The sequence below is a fragment of the Callorhinus ursinus genome, unplaced genomic scaffold (genome assembly GCF_003265705.2).
Source record: "Callorhinus ursinus isolate GAN/ISIS: 27379988/994484 unplaced genomic scaffold, GSC_fseal_2.0 scaffold28, whole genome shotgun sequence".
NCBI lineage: Eukaryota > Metazoa > Chordata > Mammalia > Carnivora > Otariidae > Callorhinus > Callorhinus ursinus.
In genome coordinates, this window is record NW_027397090.1 from 17,981,725 (window position 1) to 18,001,393 (window position 19,669).

Genomic DNA, 19,669 nt, shown 5'->3' on the forward strand with positions numbered 1-19,669 from the left:
AAATGGCACTGGGAGACTTACTCGATGCAGGGTTAACACAGACCTTCAATTTGTAAAAGGCGAGGTATGTGCAAAGTGTAGTAAGACAGGGTTGCCTGGGAGACTGAGCTGGTCCAGGAGCCTCGCACCCAGTGCCCACTCTTCAAGTTCGAGGGACAGAAATCCCAACCAGGTCACGTTTCTGCGATGCCACACCATCTCTTTCTGAGCTGAACGCTTGGCTGCATCTGTGGCCCAGTCAAGCCCCACCTGTCTCCCCCACGAGTGTCAGGGTGTGATTGGATTTATGATTTACACCCTCTGGGCTGTTCGTGCACTGGAAGGAGTGGCCGGGCTGCTGGTGCAGGCACCTGGGGTGTTTCGGGCTGGAAGGAGCAGGCCCCAGCCCCAGCCTGGTCTGCAGGCTCCTTCACGAGGCACGAACGGCACACAGGCTGGAGGTGGGAGGGCAGGGGGCTCTGTACAAAGCGTCCAGGCAGGCTCCTGGGATCGCACCAGACCTCTAGCTCCCTCGACCGGTCTGTAAGTAGAGGCAAAGTACTGTTTCCCCGTCAGTGGAATGGGGAGGTTGCGTAGCTACTTTGTCGTAGGGCAGGTTGTCAGTACTAAAGAGGGTAACGTGCAAGGTGTAGAACCGTGCTTGCTCGGCCCCCGTTTTGGATGGGTAGCTCACGCCGGCACCTGCTCAACGCTGTTGATTAAATCACCATCTCTGACACATCGGGGAAGACAGGGCGTTTCATTGTTCACACTCCCCAGCATCTGCCTTTGATTAAAAAAAGGGGGGGCCCTGATCGAACGTGGGCACCCCTCCCTCTCCCATGGACTTGACCTTGAGTGAATCTCAGTGCTCTGGGAGAAGCACTGCCCTCGAGGCTCGTTCCCCAGACTTCCACCCCAGGGGACCCTTCCGCCCCCATGGGGCCCACGGATGTGCCATCACTGCCATCCCTTTGGAATGAGGCAAGACCGGGAGGCAGACAGTTCCCTGTTAACATCCCATTCCCCACGAGGAAGTCCTCTATAGGCTGGACATAACAGAAGTTACCATAGCCCTGCTAAAGCTCCAGAGGGGTTCGGGGTGGGCCTCGTTAGATCAGGCAGAGAATCCGAGTTTTTTTGTTCACTTCCAGGACGTTCTCCCATCGACTCGCTCACTGCCCCTCCCCCGCAGGTCCCAGGCTCCTGACCTCTCTTCTCCCTGCCGATGCCACCCAACCTCTAATAGTCCTCTCTGATCTTCCCAGTCTTGTCCAGCCCCCCCCTTATCATGTCCCCCGACTCCAACAGCCACACAGAGGGTCCTCCCTGCCCCCCAGTGCTCTGGCCCCCCACCCCCATCCGCCACCCTCCTCCAGGGTCTCAATCCTGCCCTTATGAGGACGGGTCCTTCCGACCCTCACCATCGGGGGTCCTGCTCTCGGGGCCCCCTCCTCCCGCCTTCCCAGCTCACTTCCTTCCGTCCGTCTGCTGTCATAAGTAATCCCCCAGCGGCACTGGGGTCCCCACGGCCTCTCCCGACCCCCTCGGCATCATCCGTCATCGTGACCACGCCCTGATAAACACCCTTCGCACACATATTCCTCTCTTGCTTTGTCATGTACTTTTGGGAAAATTCCCCAACGAGATACACCCGATCTGCCCAGGACTGGCATTCTGGCTGGTTGTCGTCGATGTGGCCCCCGTGCATCCTGGCTGGTCGGTGCCTGGGCCATGCTGACTGTGGGGTGTTTAGAACTTTCTACCGTCTGTGCACCTGCACCTGGCAGCTGCTGGTGGCTTGGAAAAAAAAAAAAACCCAGTACACTGATGGCCCGCACTTTAATTCCATAACGTCCGACGAGCCCTTCGTGTTCCCAGCTGTCGGCTTACATTTCCTGGTCTGTCCATCCCCTGTCCTAGAGGATCATTTCAGTTCCGCTCTCCTCAAACCTCCACAACCTCCTCCCAATCTTCTTTCTTAGCTCTTCACCTTGCTTCCTATTTCACTGGAAAAATAAAGAAAGGAGCAATTACAACACGTTCCCAGCACTGCATAAACCGACACGTGGACACATCGGACAAGCCATTGCCATGAATTGTCCTCTCTCTCATCTAGAAAAGCTTCTCTTGTGTACTAGATCCTGTGCCTTTAGCACTTTGCTCCAGAAACTCTCCCCCTCTTTCCTGCACCATAACAGCGTTCCTATGGAACATTATCATAAGCGTAACAATGCGCTGTAAACTTATCATTTAGAAGAAAAACACTAACAACAATAACAAAATTGTGACTTCACATCCATCTCTAGCTGCAGCTCTGTGCTGGATCTAGTCTATGCTTCCTTTCCCCTGTATTGAAGGACAGGGGTCCCAAAATCCCTGCCACCAGCATTCTGGTTAGATTCCTCGTGATACATGGAGGGCAGAGGGATATAGAGTTCTCATTTAGGAGCAAGAAGCTCCTAGTACCCTGACCTCTGTATTCATGCCTCAGGGCCTTTGCACATTCTGTTCCTGCTGCACAGGAACCTTTTCTCCCCAGAGAGACACATGGCTCCCCTCCTTCTTCGTTCAAATGCCATCTTCTTAATTAGACTCTCCTGACTATCCTCTATAAAATTTCAACCTGCTCCTCCTCCACCCCCAGGACTTTCTAATTCCCTTTTCCTAGCTATTTCCTTTTCAAGTGTATATCATCTTATGATCCTCTATGTGAATACATGTTCCTTTCTTTATTGGTTGTCTTCACTGGAATGGATGCTCCTCTGGCAAAGGGGTTTTCATCTGTTTTACCCACTGTTAGGATAATGCCTGGCATAGGATTGATTCTCAGTTTGTTTGCTTTTTAAGATTTTATTTATTTATTTGAGAGAGGGAGCACTCAGGAGCGGGGGTGTAGGGCACAGGGAGAAGCAGACTCCCCGCTGAGCAGGGAGCCCGACACGGGACTCGATCCCAGGACCCTGAGATCATGACCCGAGCCAAAAGCAGACGCTTAACCCACTGAGCCACCCAGGAGCCCCTGATTCTCATTTTTTTGTTGAGTGATCCAAATGAATGAATATGATGTTATTCAAAGCGATAAAATTTCTTTTGAGCACTTCCTTAGGTGTAACTTATAGGTTCTGATACATCCAGTTTTTATTAGTCATAGTTTAGATATTCTGCCGTTTGGTTTTCATTTCCTTTTTGAGTTAAGAATTGGTTAAGGGGCGCCTGGGTGGCTCAGCGGCTTCAGCGTCTGCCTTTGGCTCAGGTCGTGATCTCGGGGTCCTGGGATCGAGCCCCGCATCGGGCTCCCTGCTTGGCGGGGAGCCTGCTTCTCCCTCTCCCACTCCCCCTGCTTGTGTTCCCTCTCTCGCTGTGTCTCTCTCTGTCAAAAAAAAAAAAAAAGAAAGAAATCTTTAAAAAAAAAGTCCCTATCGTAGGGATTGTTTGTTTGTTGATGGCCATTTCGATTGTTTCTTGTTGTTGTTATTAATTTCTGTTTTCCTGCAATTTGACCGGAGAATGATGTTTGCGTTTGTTTAATTTCTGGAGTATGTGGTGGTTCTCTGTGTACCCTATGAAATGGTCAATTTTTCTGCATTATTGGCACTTCAAAAAAGGGACTCATTCTGTTATTCTGGTCTTCTAGAACTTATTTTTGTCTGCTTCCTCTGTTACCAACTGAGTGGCTCAGATCTCTAGTGGCATACCTTCTGTGTAGCTTTCCTGGTACGGCTCGTTTTATCCTTCAGGAGGGGGCTGCTATGTCATTCGGCGGATGGATATTCATAACTGTTATGAATATGCACTGGCGTGTTTTCACTACGGATCGCCCATTGTGAAGCATCTTCCTTTGTCTCTCTGTCTCTCTCTTGATGTACCTTTCAAAATCCTCACCTCGTTAGACTGTGACCCACTTGCTTTCTTCTCTGTATTCACTGGTATACCTTCTGCTTGTCCTTCTACCTTCAAACATTTCGATTCGCTTCAGGTGTATTTCTAGTATACAGCATATTGTTTGATTTTGCTTTGTGACCCAATATTTGAGTGTTTTTATCTCTTTCTATATTAATTTAATGCATCTACATGCCCTTATTTGATATAGTCTTATTTCTGTTCCATATTATGCACTCTATTTTCAGTAGCATTTAAATCTTGGTGTGTAGTTTGCTGTAAATGTTTCCTTTGAAAATTTGTTAAAGTGGTTAACATTTAATTATAATTGAATTTAATGTGCTTAACCCTCTATTTCTTTGGATGAAACCCATTGACTCCTGGGGTACCCCGGGTGGCTCAGTTGGTTGAGCATCCGCATCTTGATTTCATCTCAGGTCGTGGCCTCAGGGTCGTGGGACCAAGCCGCATGTTGGGCTCCACGTGGAATCTGCTTGAGAGTCTCCCTTTCTCTCTGCCCCTCCCACTTGTGCTGTCTCTCTCTAAAATAAATAAATCCACCTTAAAAAAGAAATCCTTTGACTCCTTATCATAAGCGATGACAAACCTACTGTATTTCCTCCCCTTTCCCTACTCCCACCACCAACAAACCATTTTAATCTTATTTTTTTCTTAATGTTTCCTTTTGTATTTTTAAAAACATATTCATCTTTTATTCATCAGCTTTATTGATCTGTCCCGATCTCTGGTTCTCCCAGACAAAGAAACCACGATGCTTACCATACCTTGCAAATTTTGTCTACCCTCCTCTCTTAATTACTGTTATATAAATCTTCACTACCTTGTTACACTTCTGCTACATTCTGTTTTGTATCCACCTTCCTAGCTTTGTTTTCATGTTAGTCCAAGAGTTAAGTAGGCAATGCTCACCGCCTGCCCTCTGCTGTGGCTTCCGGTGTATCTGTTCACAGTCTCAAGTGTCTCCTGTGGTTTCTCAAATTATTATATATTTTAAAAAAAAATACCTCTTGCCTTTTAAATTAAACAATAGTCTGCTTGAGTTCAAATGACCTTGGCTCATTTTTCTGTTCTCAGGGACTCCGTAGACATTGCTTTACTGTCTTTTCAGTGTTGACTGCTGCCATGGAAGTGTTGGAGACCAGCCCAAAGCTTCTCACGTCCAAAAACATGGTCACTTTAGGGATAACTTGGGTGGCTCAGTTTGTTAAGCACCAGCTCAGGTCATGATCTCAGGGTCCTGGGATTGAGCCCTGCATTGGGCTCCCTGCTGGGCTCCCTGCTCAGTGGGGAGTCTGCTTCTCCCTCTGCCTCTGCCCCTTCCCCCCTACTCGTGCTCTTTCTCTCAAATAAATAAAATCTTCAAAAACATGGTCATTTGGCAGGATGTGTGTCAGTGTTGATTGCTCTATGCCAGTTTTTCCTAAGGAACACTGAAGAAGTGTGTGTCTTCTTTGAGTTCAGGAAAGCGTTCTAGGATTATATCTTAAAATATCTGTCCCATCTTATTATTTAAGTTCTCTGCCCCAGAGACAGTTGTGCATATGTCGGATTTCCGTTGTCCATCTTACAGAGCTTCCAGTTTCTCTCAGTCCCTTAAACTCTGAGCTCATTTCCCTCCATCGTGCACTTCATGTCCCTTTGACGCAGCACTGACGTTCCTCATACTTCTTTCCTGGAAGAACAGCTTCTTTCCTGAGCTCTGTTGGCAGTTGGTTAACTCCCTTCAGCTTCCCTGTTGTACCTGGAAACCTTGTATCTCCACCTTTACATTTGCTTTCGAGGGCAATTTCTTCATTACATTGTTGATTTCATGGCAGTATGTTTGTTCACAACTCATCAGATCTGTAACAATATTTTGGTGGGGTGGGGGATGTTCTTTGTCTGAAACTTGATTTTTCTCTTTTGTGTTCTTCCTTTTATTTCGTGTAGTTTATTTGATTCGATGCTATATCCTCATTTCACTACATATCTTTTTTTTTTAAGATTTGTTTATTTATTTATTCAAGAGAGGAGAGACAGAGAGAGAGAGAGTGGGGAAGAGCAGAGGGAGAGAGACACGCAGGCTCCACGCGGAGCACGGAGCCCAACACGGGGCTCAATCTTACGACCTTGAGATCATGACCTGAGCTGAAACCGAGAGTCGGATGCTTAACCGACTGAGCCCCCCAGGCTCACCCCCTCCCCACCCCCTCCCCCGGGGGCAGGGCCTGCAGCTCAGAGGCTTGGTTCTCCAGCCTTCCTCATCCACAAACTGCTCCCAGCAAATGTAGCATGTTTCTCTGCCTTTCCAGCATCTTAAGCATGCGCACAAAGCGTGATCTAGGAAAGCACATTTGCTGTTCCCTTCTCATCAGTGCAACCAAAGCCTTGGCGGGTGGCGTTCCAGGAACATTGCTGACCCTGAGATGGCATCTCCACCAGGTTTCCTGATGGCTTCCCTACCTCGCCTCCCACATCCTATTTGACCACTGCTTGCTCTGGCCAGTGCTCCCCTTTACCTTATGGTACGCGGTTTTGAATATCTTTAGGCTCCCCAGACAGGGAATTTCTGTTGCGCATCTTTGTTGCTGTTGGTGGAGCTCTCAGAAGGAACTAGGGAAACAAAGCTTTTGTGCCATCCCGTTAAGACCAGATAGGGTGAGTTCAGACTAAATTTAGAAAAACTAGTTGGGGTGTATCCTCCCTCCCTTATCAGATTATAGCCTTTGTCTTAGTGCTCCAGAGGCAACTTGCGAAGTGGATTTGCAGAGACACCTTGTATGCCGAGCATTTCCTCCCGCGCTCCTTCACTGTAGCCGCTCCAGCTCAGAGAGCTACCGCACCTACCGACGGAAAGATTTAGTCAGGAATTCAGAAACTTGGGTGAATAAAAACCAAATAGAATTTTTTTTCCAAAAAAACCCTCAGGCATAACAAATAGCAATGTCGACATGATCATAGTCACTTCCGGAGATACCATTAAACAGACATTCAGTATTTGTCAATGCTTGCAATAATGAGAGATGCTGCCCTCAAGTTTGCTTTAAATTCTTTCAGGACAGCATCCTTGTATCCACAGCACACAAACCCGGCGCACAGTTGCTCTCAGGAGATAACTGTAACTGCCTGCCGTCCATCGTGGTAACAGGTGCGTGATGCCACAGGATCGTTCTCCCTGTGGGGCGGGGGGAGCCTTGCTGGCCACTTTGCCCTCCCTGCCTGTCTGTTCCGTGAGCCTAACTTTCATCTCGGATCTCTCTACGTTGATTGGAAGTGGGTTTCGCCTGGCAGTTCCGTTTCTCGTCGGGAAACCATCGTACGTCCCGACAAATAATGCTTTAGTGTTTCCATTCACTCTTGTACGCCCATCACTCTGAGTGGAAGAAAAGTCCCTGAAAAAACACAGCAGGAACATGCATCCTGATCACTGTTCCTGAGACGATCATTTCTCCAATCAGAATCCAAGTCGACCTTCATTGACCTTCTTGGTTATATTCGTTGGCACCAACTGTGTCTCTCTCTAAGGATGAATAAGTCTTATCAAGTATGAGATGGATTCTCTTTTCTAAAAATAGTTCCCAGCATCAAAAAATAAAGCAAAACAAAAAACAACAACGAGACACTTTCTTAGATTCTAGAGCTGCAGGCTTTTTCCCCCCTTTTTTTCCCTTTCAAAATAATTCAGTTTTTCAGGCAGATCAGAACATTTGTTGGAAACAGCATTTTCAAGTACGTTTCTCCCAAAGGTAGCAGGACTTCAGGGTTTCTGAGTCCTTGAAACCCTGGTGGCTGGAGACTGCCCTGCCTGCAGCCCATGCTGGACTGGAGACTGTGTGAGCCTATAGCAGGGGTGGTGCCTTACTTTTGACTGATTTCTATCACATCTGATTTTTTCCTCCTTGTGCCCACTCATACCCATGTGCTTTGGAGCACAAATCCAAACAGTTGACATTGTTTTGAGCACATTTTGAGAAACCGTGACATCTCAAAGAACTGGAATCTGCACTGTCCGATGGGGTGGCCGTTAGCCTGCACAGCCGGTGATGTTTGAGATGCAGCTAGTCCCAGTCCAGACGGTTGCTTGGTGGAAAAAGAAAAAAAGTGAAGGATCTGACTAGTAATTTTTTTTACACTGGCTACCTGTTGGAATAGTATTTCCTTGTATTGAGTTAAGTAAAATATGTTATTAAAACTAATTTTACTTTGCTTTCATTTTGCAGGGTGGCTACTAGGAAATTCAAAATTCCCCAGGTGGCTCACATTTGTGACTTGCATTCTCTTTCTTTGGGACAGGACCCCTCTAGACACGAGCCCAGGCTGATTTCTGAGTTCTGGGCTAGCTGCCGTGCCTGGAAAGGTGGTGAATGGAGAGAGGGAACTAGACTCCGGGCCAAAGAGAGGCGGACTTTGTCCTACCTCTGCCCTACCTACCAATCACTGGCTGCGCAGCCTTGGCCACGTGACCCACCTCTCCACACCTCAGTTTGCAGGGCTGTGAAAATGGGCACGGTGATGCCTCTTTCAAACATTGTGAGGGGTCAAGTCAGGTAATACATGGAGCATCCGGCATATCATGAGCCCTCACAAATTGAGCCAATTGCAAGGACTTTTAAAGCACATTTGTTTCTCATTTAAACACTTCTGCCAGCATTATTCATGAAGCAAGTGCTTATATGGAGCATGAAATAAGATGCCAGTGGTGGTGTCCTGGGTGGAGACCCCTCCATTTCAAGGAGGCAGGCAGGTGCCTGCATCGGGTGGCCGCTCCGTGAAACTCGCCCCAAAGAGGAAGAGCCCAGTAGCCCAGAGCTGTTTAGAAGCAAAAGGGTGCAGCCTAGAACCCCCCGCCAGCTATAGCAGCGTTTGCAGGCCCCGGAGTCACACCGCTCATGGGGGAGGCAGGGAGGAGAGGGGCTCTGCTGGAGAGTTTCCAGGAAGTAGCCCCTGGTGACTGCAGATTAGCAATTCAAAGATTTGTACAGCCCTGGTACTTTCCACCCAGACTACGCCAGCCCCTGGTCTGAGGAGGAAGCCTCAGGGCTGGGCTCTCGCGTTATTTGTTCAGGTGAATGTCCTAGCAGTTCCTACACTTTCAGCGATTTCTAACGGTGGGATTGCGAATACCTAGACAGTGATTTCTAGCCGTGGGACAGGTTGATGGGGGAGGGCACTCTGAGAGGCTCAGGAAAGGTGTTGAGTCCAAGTCAGGCTTGAGGGAATGTGGCCAGAGCCCCCAGATCTCGGGCAAGGCATGAACACCTTGAGTGCTCAGCTCACTATGATGTTTCGGAGGGGCTGTGTCCTTTCACAGTACGTCCACGGGGCTCGAGACCTCCCACTTAAAACTTCCACTTCTCAAGTTGATGAGAGTTACAGTATTCGTGAAAACGCCTACTCTTGGAAAACTTTCTAACCAGTGATGCTGTGAATGCGTCCTCAACCCGCAGAGCTTTTGTCTTTCGTGAATTGTTGGTCAAATTGTCAAAGATGGAAAAAGTGCACAGATGTATCCAACCCTGCTAAGTCTTTCTATTGCTGTAAGTATTCCTGAATACATGTGTTTGGTTGGTCCCCTGTATTTGTATTTTTAAATGTACTATTATACATTTATTATGATGATGCCCATGTATTTGTTGTGATGACGCCTACTGAGCCCTGGTAGTCACATCCTTGCGTTGTCCCCTCCAAATGAACTCGACCGTGTGCCTGGCTTTGGTCAGTGGAATGTTAGCCAGCACGACAAAGAGGCTTTAAGAACTTGCAGATTAGCTTAGTTTTTTTGGAACAGCATCTCTTGGAGCCCCAAGTCTCATGAGAAGAGGTCCAGCCGCACAGCTGGGAAGACCAGGTGCGGAAAAGAATGCCCAGGCGGCCCCAGCGGGTTGAAGAGACCATCCTGGATGCTTCAACCCCAACGCATCCCGGCGCCCAGCCCAGATAGCTGAGTCAGGAGGGCCAGTCATCACCGTCTGCGCCCATTAAATGGTAACGTTGCTGGCTGCACAGCGATGGGTAATCGAGACGGTACCATCTATAAACACTGCTATAAGATGAAAAAAGATAAAATTACTCATCAAAACACAGGTCATAAGAAAGGGTTAAGTGAATCACCGATTCACTCAAAGATTAGGAGTGGAATAAATAACCAAGTAAACCAGCGCACAGAGGGCCTGCGACTGTATCCTTAGCAGGTGTGCTAGGCTTCGGGGACTGGAACCAAAGGAGGAGACGTGAACAGGGAGGAGATCCACGGTGTCCAGAAGAAAAAGCACAGCAGGGCGCTGTGCTGTGTGTCTGCATGTGAATCCTGAGTGTGGAGAGTCAGAAGCCTGGCAGGCCTTTCCCCAGCAGGCTTCACTGAGTGCGGCTGAGTGCAAATTTTCCTTTTACCTTGCTTTGATTGTGAAATATGAAACACAATCCGAAAATGGTGCAGAACTGAGATAACGTATCGGCGGGTAAATACCTGCATAGCCAGTCCCCGGGGCCAGAAGGACCACACGGCCACTCCCGAGCACCGCCTCCAGCTTCTGTCCCTGCCCCTAAACATAACAATTATCCTGCCTTTGATGGAAATCACTTTCTTGCTTTAACAATGGAATGCTGTGGTTGAGTTTTGCCGGCTTTGATTTTTATCTTAATAAAAGCATGCAGTAAGTACTCTTTGGTATTGGGCTGGCTATATTTAGCTGCAGATCATTCCTTTTCCTTCCTGTCTAGTTATGCACCTTACAAATGTCTCTCTCTCTCTCTCTCTCTCTCTCTCTCTCTGAAGCCCTTTTATTTTCAGGTCGGGGCTATAATACTGCAGGAATGGGTATTACTGTGCTGAGCCCCTGGTGCATGTGTCCATGCAGTTCTGTTGGGAACACACTTATGGATGAACGTGGTGGTTCCCACGCGGTCTGTGTCTTTGGCTTTAATAAACGATGCTGAGCTGTCTTCCAAAAGCTTCCCCGAGGCTCCGAGGGCTCTGTCACTTCACGTCCACACCAGCACCTTGGTGCTGTCAGGCTTTCCATTTTGGCCACTGCTTGCGTGGCGATTCTCTAAGCACCTGTTCGTAGATTTACTGTCCGCGTATAGGCTCTTGCTCAGTTTTCTGTCTGATTGTCATTTTTCTTCGTGAATCTGTGGAAAACCCTTCTATACACCAGGAAAGAGCCCCTGGTAAGGTGGGTGCACCGCAGATGCCCCCTCTGTCCTTCCGGCTGATCATCTCTTCCCTCCTTAGCAGTGCCTCTTGGTGACTGGAGGGTCTGACAAGTATTGTAGAGCAATTCATCAAGTCTTTTTCTTTGCAGGTAGAGCTTTTTGCATCTTGTTGCATGCGTCTTTCTCTGTCCTGTGTTCCAAGAAAAGATCCTCTTACATTCTTGTCTAAGAGCTTTCTTGTCTTGCCTTTGACATTTGGATCTGCAGGGTGCGTGCACGGCGTGAGCTGGCTCTGGGTTTTCCCATAGCTCCACGTGGCTCTCCGGCAGACCCAGCCACACCTGCTGAAAAGTCTTGTCTTTCACTCCAGCCAGTGTTTCCGTGGCTTCATATTCCATTCAGACCTTGACTTCAGCTACTCCTTTCGGGTGTGTAGAATGTGCCACCCAGCCCGTCAGCTGCCCTCTGTAAAGTGGGAAAGCGCCCCCGGGAAAAAGCCGCCGAGCTGAGCTCAGCTGTGGGGGCTTCATCTTCACTGGGATCCGGCACAGGAATTTTTGAATGTCCTGTGAGTTCCCTGGCGCCCCTGGACCCACGTCTCCATCCAGCTTTTCTCGTGCCCCCAGTGGGAGTCCCGTTTCCACTGACCTGGCTCATCACCACTAGAAGCAGAAGTCTGGTGACTCAGTTTTACATACATTAGGATCACCTTCGGATCCAGTGGCAGAACGTGGGGGGCACAGGCCGGTGGAGCATGAGGGCTTCTTGGTGAAGCACATGTCTGCTGCGGGTTCAGGGAGTGCGTTCACAGTGGGGGTGGTGTAAGTATCCCCACGGGGTATAAGGCTAAGAGGCAGAGGCCACGGCTGGGGGCAGAGGGAAGGCCGGGGGTCCGTGGCGGGGCGTTCATGAGGTGGCAGGCCCGCCAAAGCCTGTTGAAGCAGAGATGACATGAGCTGCGAGTAACCTGCAAATGAATTCAAAATAGCTTCGGTGACAAGGGAAGTGTCTTTTCTCATGTAGTGCAAAGAGTCGGGGTGATTCCAGAGTTGATTAATTCATCTCCCGGTACCACCAAGAATGCGGGTTCTGTCCATCTTCCCATGCCTGTTAGCCTCCCTGCAACCTGCCCGTGGGCAGGGAAGGGGGAGATGCTGCCCCTTCCTCAGTGTCTCTCCGTGGCAAGGACACCCTTCCCCAGAGGCCACCAGCAGACACCCCTCATGTGTCTCTGACAGAGTGATCTGGAACGTCCGTGCCTGACCCAACCCCTGAAACGCTGGATTGAGACTCATTCTCTGGGTCTGGGGTGTGCCCACCAGCATTCCCCAGATAGCTGGGGATGAGAATTGACGGGATTGGAAGGGCACAGGCAGAGTAGGTTTGAGCGCTGCCTGGGTGGGCCAGGGGAGAAAGGAGAGGCCTCACAGGCCAGCAGTGGAGGCCCTGGGTGCAGGGAAGGACAGGAAGGTTGGGGAGAGATGGAGCAAGGACGCCAGCAGAAGAGAAAGGGGGCTGAGGACAGCCACCGAGCAAGAGGCGGGCGTCAGCGTTGCTCAGCCCCGGGGCCAGGTGTTCCTAGCACGGCCTCCCCTTCCGTGCCTGCTTTCATCACCTGGAACATTCCATCAGATACCCGGACCGACGGGAGCCCTGGCGTAAACCAAGCTTGAGGGGCTCCTCAGCACTCAGCCTTTTCAGATGCACCCATTCGTCAGAGATGACAGCAACCCCACCAGTGTGGCTATGTGTAGACCCTGGGAACCATTCGCACCCAAGCTGGGGTGTGGACATGCCCAGCTGCAGCATCAGGGGCAAACTAAGCCTTCTGAAGCATCGGCCAGCTTGTCCTTTGGTCCTTTAGCAAGTTAGGGCCCTTCTCAAGCTGCCGGGGTCCTCATCCCGGCAGCCTGAGGTCCAGGAAGGTCTTGTGATTCAGAGGCGCCCCAGCGCCAACGGGAACACATGCTGCGGATCTGCCTTAGAGGAGTTGGGGCAGATCTTCGGGACCTGGGTTGAACTTGTTCTCTGGACTCTAGCTGGCTGGACCAACAGGAATCACAGTCCACACGCTCTTCCCCCCGGGGCATGAGCTTGGTCTCCATTCTCTCCCTTCTGCTGAGCAAACGCCGGCCTGGCATGGGAGACCTGGAGGCTAGCTAGTCGTGCCTCACGAGTTGCACGGGCTTCCCCATCTTTAGGTCCGAGGGCCTTCTGCAGAGCTTTGTGGTCGAGGGTGCAGATCAGGGCCCTACAAACTTATGCTGTAAAGGACCAGGTAGAAAATCATTTTGGCATTGAAGGCTAGATGCTCTGCATTTCAACTCCTCAACCCTATAGTTACAGATGGAAACTCTGGTCACAGAGAAAGGTGAATGAACGAGTTCACATAAAACTTTATTGGCCCCTGGGCTGTCGCTCACCAACTCCCAGTCTGAGCCGATCGGTAATGCTCTTTTCTGTGGGAGAGAGAAGCTGGGGAAATCGTGCTGAGATCTTCTGTTGTCTTAAGGCACTATTTGATTTAAACACGTGTTCGTGGCATTTTTAATTGCCATGTTTAGTAAACGTGATGTGTTCCATTTTAATCTCTTTCTAGTTGGCCAACAAAGGGGAAAGGCAGCCTCAAACCTTCCTCCCCACCATACAAAACATCTGCTCTTTGGGTCCCATTCACTGCCTACGTAACTGGCTCGGAACTTTCCAATGGAATGACACCGTGGGTGTGTCAAACTCCAGTGGTTCTTTCTGTTCCTATTTGTACGAGCTCTGAAAGGAGTGCGGACCTTCCTGTTTGTCACCCGCTGTCTTCATGTCTGCCCGGCCTCGCGGTTTCCCGTCCCCAAGAGCTGGAGCTCCTACACAGTTCTGAGGTGCGTGAAGGGTGCCAAGCAAGCATCACCACCGTGGAACAAAAGGCCTGTGTGCACCATCTGTGGTGGAGAATTCCATTACATTCGAGCCAGAAGCACCATACTGCTTGCGTGGCATCAACACTGAAATCAAAGCTGGATGTTTTCGCTCAATGAGAAACACCCTCTGCCTCTCTGGGCCTGTGGTTGGTCCACGTCAGAATGGATCCAAGTCGCTGCCAGAAGCAGAGGTGAAGATGCCCGGGGGCAAATACTCAGCCCTCAGCTGCTGGGAGCTGAGTCGTGAGAATGGGGGCAGAAAACTCATGTCCAAAAAAAACAAACAAACAAAAAAAACTCATGTTCAAGTCACTGGTTGAGCCCTGTGACCTAAGGCCCTTCATTTTCTCTGAGCCTCCCTTTTCTGTAAAATGTGAATGTGAGGGATGGATTGTGAAATTGGCCCCAGTTGCCCCTCCCTCGGCTGTACCTACGCCCTTTGCAGTGTCACTTTTCAGTCCCGCGACTGAGCGGTTGGACCCCGTCTCCCCGTGCCGTGCACTGCTGGGCTTTGTCATGGGCTCTGACCTCCACAGCGCAGCAGCCGAGACAGGGAGCCCATTTGGAGGCTGGGCCCCCGGAGGCTGGTGCCACTGTTCACTCCTGCTGGTTCATTGTTGCCCGAGAGCGAGCCTGGGCCAGCCTGCAAGGACAAGAACGGAGGCATCCAGCAGGCAGCTCGCGGGGGTCCCACCAGTGACCCACAGCTTTCCAGAGGCACAGAGGAGAGCACAATCCAAACTGCCCTAACCGCCCAGCCACTCCCAGCCTTAGATGCTGACCAGCTGGACCGTGAGCTCAGTAGATGCTGTTTGAAGTGAGTAGAGTCTGGGATGGTTGGCCATACAATAGCTAGCTTATTCTTTCTCTATCTCGTAGATGTTGTGAAGGTCAAGGGAAGCCACGTTTATTAGAATGCTCTGTGTGTCATGAATAGCGCACAGAAATGAGCTGTTTCATCAACGCTGCACGTCTTGATCCATATTGAGATGGAGCAGAAGATGCTAATCAATATAAGCGGCCCCTTTGCTCCCCTCCATGCTCTGCCCCAACACACAGAAGATCTGGTCTTTTCTCTTCTAAATACTTCAGACAACCTCTAGGCTCCCTCGTGCACTCAACCTGTACTTACTGTCCAGCTACCATGTGCCAGGCCCTGTCTGAGGCCCCAGGGATACTGGGCTGGGGTGGGACCGCGAGGGAAATAAGTGAGTGTATAAAACAAAAGTATCAGAAAGGCTCCGGAGAAGACAAGCATGGGGAGGAGCAATCGAGTAATTGAGCATCTAGAGGGGGTGGCGTGGGAAGGAGGTCACGATGAGATGAGAACCAGTGTCTGGAAGAAGCCAGATGCATGTGATTTCTCATCACAAGCTTGGAGCTGCTATGATCCTCCGGGTCCTGACCTTCAGTCACAAGTTGGTGGGATGGGCAGTCCTATATGCTCACCACTTAATTTTAGTGGCAGGCATCTAGCCAGTGGATTACATATTTGGAAATAAAGAGATTTAGATGTGCATTAGTGATGTATTGCTGTGCAAAATGTCACCCCAAAACTTAGTGTTATAAAATGCAAATAGCTGGGGCACCTGGGTGGCTCAGTGGGTTAAGCGTCTGCCTTTGGCTCAGGTCATGATCTCAGGGTCCCGGGATCGAGCCCCAGGTTGGGCTCCCTGCTCAGCGGGGAGTTTGCTTCTCCCTCAGGCCCCCTCCTCCTGCTTGTGCTCTCTCTCTCTCTCTTTCTCAAATAAATAAATAAAATCTTTAAAAAAATAAATAAAATGCAAATAGTCGGTGATCTCTCACGGTGTCAGTGGGTCAGGAATTTGGGAGCAGCATGGCTGGCTCAAATCTCTCTCTTGTCATTGCAATCGGGTGTTGGCTGGGACTGCAGTCACCTGAAGGTTGCGGCCTCCCCCACCATCAGTTCATTGTATTCTCTGATACACCCAAATGGTGTACTGATGAGCCATCCAGACAGGTGTGCGGATGATGTATATGCCTGTGGGCAGCCATCTGAAAATGCACTTGGGACTCTAATCCACAACAGAGGTACTGGTTCATTGGCAGCTAGCTCTGATTTTTGCCAAGTGTCAAGTATGTTTACAAGTTAGATGTCAGTTATGTACTTTGGTTTAAATTGCTTTCACTTTTCTGAAAATCAGCTTTATGTTTCAGAAATAGGGAGCCACTGATGGATGCTCCTGGTCTTCTGTGTTCTGCAAATGGGTGGGCAGTTCAGGGTAACGTAATGAGCTGATGCATCGTTGGATGTAGTGGTCACCGGATACGGTTCTCTGTAGCAGCTCATCGGTAGGGCTCGCCCTATGGGAGGCTGCTTTTCAGACACTGGGCTTGGCCCACGTAAGGGAGGTGGAGGAAATGCATCCCTTTCTCCGAGTCAACAATACCAGAATGGGCCAATTTCAGTGAAATGGAACTCTGGGGTGAACAACTAAGCTTCAAGGGGGTCAGCTGCCCTCTGAAAAGCCCCGCCCACACACACACCCCAGCCCCAGCTGCTTTTCCTCCCCATGGCCTCACTGGCACTTGGGGTTTCCTAATGAATTGGTTGTGACAGACACGACTTCCAGCAAAAGTTCAGATTAAGCACTCTGGGACCCTCTTTGTCATGCCTTAATGTTCTCAGCAAATACAGTCACGAATGTAAGGATAAGCTATCTGATCCAGGGGCCGTGCCTTCTTAATTTATTTAATTATACAGCTGAACTCATGGCCAATGTGGGCGCATTTATGCAAACGTTGTCATGGAACGACTCCCTTTGCTCAGGGTTTGGGTAACAGGTGCTTCCGTGCTGTGGGGGTGGGGTCTGCAGGCTTATTGCAGCGGGCAGCCATGATCATCCTACGCGGTGGTCGGGGACACGCCACTCCCTCTCTTCTTCAAATGGTATTTAACTTGGAAGCTACCTCTCATGGAGTGTTTTGGACGTGGGAGTTCCCTGTTTCATGGCCAGCAGGTGTTTGCAGTGTGGCATTTCGCCCGGGCTGTTGTGACGAAGCACCGGAGTGGACAGCTTGACCAGGAGGAACACATTCTCTGGCACTCCTGGAGGCTGGAAGCTGAGATAGAGGGGTTGGCCGGGTTGGTATCTTCCAAGGGTCTGAGGGAAGTATCTGGGCCAGCCCCTCTCGCCGGCTTGCAGATGGCTGTCTTTCCCTGGTGTCTTCACATGCCTGTCTCTGTGTCCACATCTCCTCTTCTTAAGGGACACCAATCCTGCTGGATTCGGGCCCATAAAATGACCTCCTTTTATTTTAATTACCACTTTAAATGCCCTGTCTCCAAATACATTACAGTCTGGAATTCTGGGGTTTAAGGCCTCAGCACGTACATTTTCAGAGGACACAATTCAGCCCGTAACACTCTGCTGACTGTGGTCCAGCTTCATGTCAGTAACCTTGGAGAACTTGCGGGATGCAGTATTCACAGAGTGAGACCTTTGCGCAGTGTGATTTGGTTCCTGATGGGCTCTGGAACTGGTTTGTTGTAGTGCGAGCAAGAGACGGAATCTCATAGATCTTGGGAATACGAAATCTTAGCAGTCCTGAGAATCGCCCCCAAACTTGTGAAAGCCCGGATTTCTGGGCTCACCCCCAGAGTTTCTGCTTCAGGAGGTTTGGGAAGGGCCTGAGAATTTTTAATTTCTAGCCAGTTCTCAGATGTTGCTGCTGGTGGGGCTGGTGGGGCTGGCGATGTTGGTGCCTTGGCTTGAGCAGCCCTGGGACCGTCCCCGCCCGAGGGGCCCCCGGCCGCCCCCCAGCAGAGGAGTCATGGCGAGGGGGTTCTTACACAGGGGAAAGCAAATGGACTTTCTTCCCCTTTGGGTATTGACTTCATAGTTCAAAATCTCGTAAGCATTGTTAGGCAGGAAAGACGAAATGAAACAGATCCAGGGGATGGGTGTCCCTGAGCGAGTTTCTGGCATAGCCCTTTGGAACCTATGGAGGCACCTGTGGCTCAGCCTGGACTATGAATTACCTACGAGGTGGGATGTGCCTCAGTCCTGGTGGATACTAAGCTTCACTTTCATTGCTCGGGGTCCTTGGCCAGAGCTGGGAGATTTGTGGGTTCCATACCCCGATGGAAGGAGTATGGCGTGAACCCCACTTGGTGCTTCCCCTCAGATGTCCGCCCAGTGCCGCATCTGCTGGAAGGTAAGATTTGGGGAAAATCTCATCCCCACTGAACTCAGGGTTTCTCTCCAAGGACGGCTAATACCACTGACAGAATTATTCAGAATTTCCTACTGTCTTCCAGCCCTTGAGTGGGTTAGTCAGGAGGAGAAGTGGTTAATGATCTTTCTGCCTGGTTTGACCAGAAAGTTGTCCAGCTGTGAAACAAGGTGCATCGTCCCTGCCAGAGACAGACCTGGCAGTGTCCGCGTAAAATGTCACCGCCGCTGAGCATCACTGAGCGGGGGGGGGGGGGGGGGGGGGGGGGGGGGGGGGGGGGTCGGCGGGGAGGCTTCTCATTCTTTGCAGGGTCTGTGCTGATGCACCCTGCCAGGCGGGGGGCCCTCCGGACGTTGAGGCCAGGTAAGTGGAGCCCTTGTTCATTTACACGTCCTCCCTGGTGGGCTGGCTCCTGGCCCGTGACGGGATGTGAAACGTGCAGGGAACCCTCGAGGGGACCCAGAACCACATGCAGAGCACAAAAAACAGAGAGCTAGCACCCAGACCCCACGCGTCACCCATTACCCAGAGCTCCCGGCTCTCTGTATGATGGGAGGGCCCCGCTGTGCATGCCGTCACGGGGACTCGGGGCGGGGGATGGGAGGGAAGTTTTCTGGCTCACGATGGTCATGACCCCGAGTCCTTTCACTTTCCTTCCTGAGACGCGCTGCTGTATTTTGGAAATGTTAGCATTAGGCTGAGGTTTGGCAGGACCTCGGGGTGAGAGATTGTAGGGTTGCTGAAGTAAGCACAAGGCTGGTGGGGAGACACGTTGTGTCACCCCTCCGACAGGGCTGTGGGGGCGGGCACCCGGGTGCAGGCGACACAGCGGTGCGTGGATGGCAGAGATTTGAAACACAGTAGCCAGCATGATGTGGAGTGAGCCTGCTTCCCACTGTGAGCACACACGAGGAACCGTACACCACGCCTCTGGTGACATACTCCCTTCCCCCAAAACCTTCGTTGGTGCAAATCCTCTGAACAACAACTTCGGTCCCCGGGGAAGCTGCAGATGGGCATGTGCTCAGTCCCCACCCTTTAACAGGCGCCGTGCCGATTCAGAGAACCTTCGAGAGCACATTCGTCTGGGTTCTGCGGACATGGCCGGTGTCCCCAGCGCTGAGGTGCCACATATTCCTGGGTCCCATCAGCTGGTCGGAAATGCACCAGGACACAGAGTGACAGAAGCCATGAAACAGGGCTGAGTCCCTCCATGAGACCAGCTCCCAGCTTGCACCTATGTTGAAAACTCCAAACAGGGCCGTAAGTTGGAAGGGTGGGGTGCAATGTGTTTGTCTGGCATGTTCAGACTTTGGTTCATATGTGACCTGTATTTCATTTCGTGATTACTGCAGACAGTAGTTTTGTCTTAGGGAGGGGATGAGCCTGATACACCAGGTACTGCCCATTGGCACTTCTGGAATTCCCTGCCCTGGCGTATGACAGTGACCGGGCTGTCGGGGACCTGGCTCTTGCTTTCTGCACACACTGTGGGCGCCACACGGAACCGCCCCCCCCATGCTGCTGCAGGCCTCCAGCTGAGG

General features: G+C 50.7%; 1 protein-coding gene across 7 annotated transcripts in view; it reads left to right on the plus strand.

The window, feature by feature from the left end:
• The window catches only part of AUH (AU RNA binding methylglutaconyl-CoA hydratase), a 384,072-nt gene that overhangs the window by 332,631 nt on the left and 31,772 nt on the right, over positions 1–19,669 (plus strand). For 3 of the 7 annotated variants that reach the window (XM_073878187.1, XM_073878191.1, XM_073878188.1), the window contains one exon: positions 13,616–14,060. The exons of 3 other annotated variants lie outside the window; for them this stretch is intronic. In XM_073878187.1, coding sequence (XP_073734288.1) covers positions 13,616–14,045 — 430 coding nt within the window. In that variant the 3' untranslated portion in view covers positions 14,046–14,060. Of the gene's footprint in view, positions 1–13,615; positions 14,138–19,669 lie in introns of those variants that run through there. One more of the 7 variants, XM_073878189.1, reaches the window with a different exon arrangement.